Source organism: Equus asinus, chromosome 8 (genome assembly GCF_041296235.1).
Source record: "Equus asinus isolate D_3611 breed Donkey chromosome 8, EquAss-T2T_v2, whole genome shotgun sequence".
NCBI classification, from domain to species: domain Eukaryota; kingdom Metazoa; phylum Chordata; class Mammalia; order Perissodactyla; family Equidae; genus Equus; species Equus asinus.
Genome location: NC_091797.1, coordinates 36162382 through 36164659, shown reverse-complemented (window position 1 = coordinate 36164659; position 2278 = coordinate 36162382). Strand labels below are relative to the sequence as shown.

The window sequence follows — 2278 nt, the reverse complement described above, 5'->3', positions numbered from 1 at the left end:
TATCTATTTTCCATATTAAATATCCATAGGCTTTTTAATAAAGAAATAATAAAAGATAAATGTAAACTTTTTAAGTTAGCATTTGAAAATTGTTGCTCTACCATCTTCATTTTTAGAGTAGCTACAGAACGTTTTACAGAGAGAAACATCAGAATGGAACAAAGTTGTTCCTCCCCAACCAATCCTGGCAGACATCCCAAAGGAGACTGGCAAAGTCCAAAGAAAATCTTCACCACCAGCCTCCTTCAATCAAGTGTTTCCATTTGCTTAATATAGAGAAGCCTCCATAGTGCCTGATGAACTTCCTTATTCCTCAGGGTGTAGATCACAGGATTGAAGAGAGGGGTGACCACAGTGTAGAGTAGGGCAAAGACCTTGGAGAGGAGCTGAGAGTGGACAGCAGAGGGTGCAATGTATAAGACGATGAGAGTCCCATAGAATGTGGACACTACTGCTAAGTGGGAGGAGCATGTGGAGAAAGCCTTTCGCCTACTGGCCCCAGCTGGAACTCTCAGCACAGCTACCACAATCCGTGCATAAGATGTGAGAATCAGTCCAAAGGGAACAGTGAGGCAGACCACAGAGAGAATGAATGTTGTCAACTGGGCTATGCTGGGATCTGAGCAGGCCAGGCCCATCAAAGGCGTGAAGTCGCAGTAAAAATGGTCAATGTGGTTGGGGCCACAGAATCTCAGCTGGGCCATCAGGCCCACAATCAACCCACCTACCATGAAAGCAGAAAGCCAGGCTATGACCACCAGCCCCAAGCACCATCTGGGTCCCATTAGGAGAGGGTAGCGGAGTGGGTGGCAGATTGCCAGATAGCGATCATATGCCATGACAGCCAGTACAAAACATTCAGCTGTGGCTAGAGAACCAAAGATATAGAACTGGAGCAAGCAACCAGCCACAGAGATGGTTGCCTCCCGCAAGAAGCCCTCCAACATTTTTGGCACCACTGTGGAGGTATAGAGGATCTCCAGGAAGGACAGATTAATCAGGAAGAAATACATGGGTGTGTGGAGTCTCGGGGAGCTAACCACTGCCACAATGATTAGCATATTCCCTATGATGATGGAGGTGTAGATGAGAGTGAACACAATAAAGAAAAGGAGATGCAGCTCAGCTACGTCAGAGAAACCAAGGAGGACAAATTCAGTGATAGTTTGGTTTCTTATGGAGACAATTTTCTTGTGGATCATCCACGTTTCTGCCAGGCAGTGATTAAGGGAGAAATTTCAGCGCAGCACTATATCTTCTACATCAAGTCTGAGATAAGTAGGGCTAAAACGAAAAGGGTAAAAGTTAGTCTCCAAAACAAGAGTCACTTGCATAAGTTCTCATTTGCCCTCTTTTTAGTTGCTAACTTCTTCTCCAACTCCTATACTTCCCTGCATTCCTGAATTGTGCATATTCTTCAAGGCTTGAGATAATTTGTCCAAACTCAGGATTGCAGTCTTCAGAGCCTTGTACCCTATTTGTTCAATCTAACATCTCTATGATGTGATAAATACCATCATACTAATCTATATAACCAGCAATACAGCCTTCCTCATGTGCAAATGTATAATATCCTCCCAATGCCTGCTAGTCATTTCCTGTCTTCAACTCAAAATCAGCATGATCAAAAACAAACTCTTGTGTCTTCCTTAACCACAACCAACTCTGCTATGAGTGGTTTGAAAATTCTGCCTTGATTCCCAAGCTTACTATATCATAGTCATCTTTATCTTAATACCTTCTCTCATTCTCCACCCCCCAATCAGTGAAATCTCATCAATTTTTCCTTGGAAAATTCGTATACATTCCCTCCTCTCTATCCCACCATTAATCTCACAACCTCTTCACAACTGTTTTAGCACAAGTACCTTCTACGTAGTTGTCTAGTCTCTAGTTTTCCCTCTCCCTTATCAAAATAGTCTTCTTTAAGTACCAGTTTCATCAAATTATTCAAGATTTTATAGTGGAAATGTGATAAACTATAATGGCTGAGAAAGTGTATGTGCTGTGGGAGCAGAGAGAGACCAAAGCCAGAGTAGGGGTGAAGAGAAGTGTGAGAACCCAGGTCAAGGAAGGCTCCCTGAAGAAGGTAGTTTTTAGGATAAGTTTTGAAAGACATTTAAGAGCTGACCCAGCAAGGCATAGGAGAGTGAGAAGAGCTTTCCAGGCAGGAGAGAGATATATGAAAGCAATATTGTGTAATTGAGCTTTTGAGATTGGAAAATGGGTCTTTGTACCTGCAGGGAAGATTTCATATGCTATCCATAGGGATGTGTGT

The 2278-nt window shown here is 42.8% G+C and overlaps 1 protein-coding gene across 1 annotated transcript; it reads right to left on the bottom strand.

Moving 5' to 3' along the window:
- Positions 1 to 245: 245 nt before the first annotated feature.
- Positions 246 to 1202, bottom strand: LOC106843450 (olfactory receptor 11A1-like). Its single transcript, XM_014860485.1, has one exon. The coding sequence runs from the start codon at positions 1200 to 1202 to the stop codon at positions 246 to 248; it is 957 nt and encodes a 318-aa protein (XP_014715971.1).
- Positions 1203 to 2278: the final 1076 nt, after the last annotated feature.

What these genes read in the sequence shown, in the direction of transcription:
- LOC106843450 (XM_014860485.1), bottom strand. Translation starts at nt 1,202, where the DNA reads ATGATCCACAAGAAAATTGTCTCCATAAGAAACCAAACTATCACTGAA.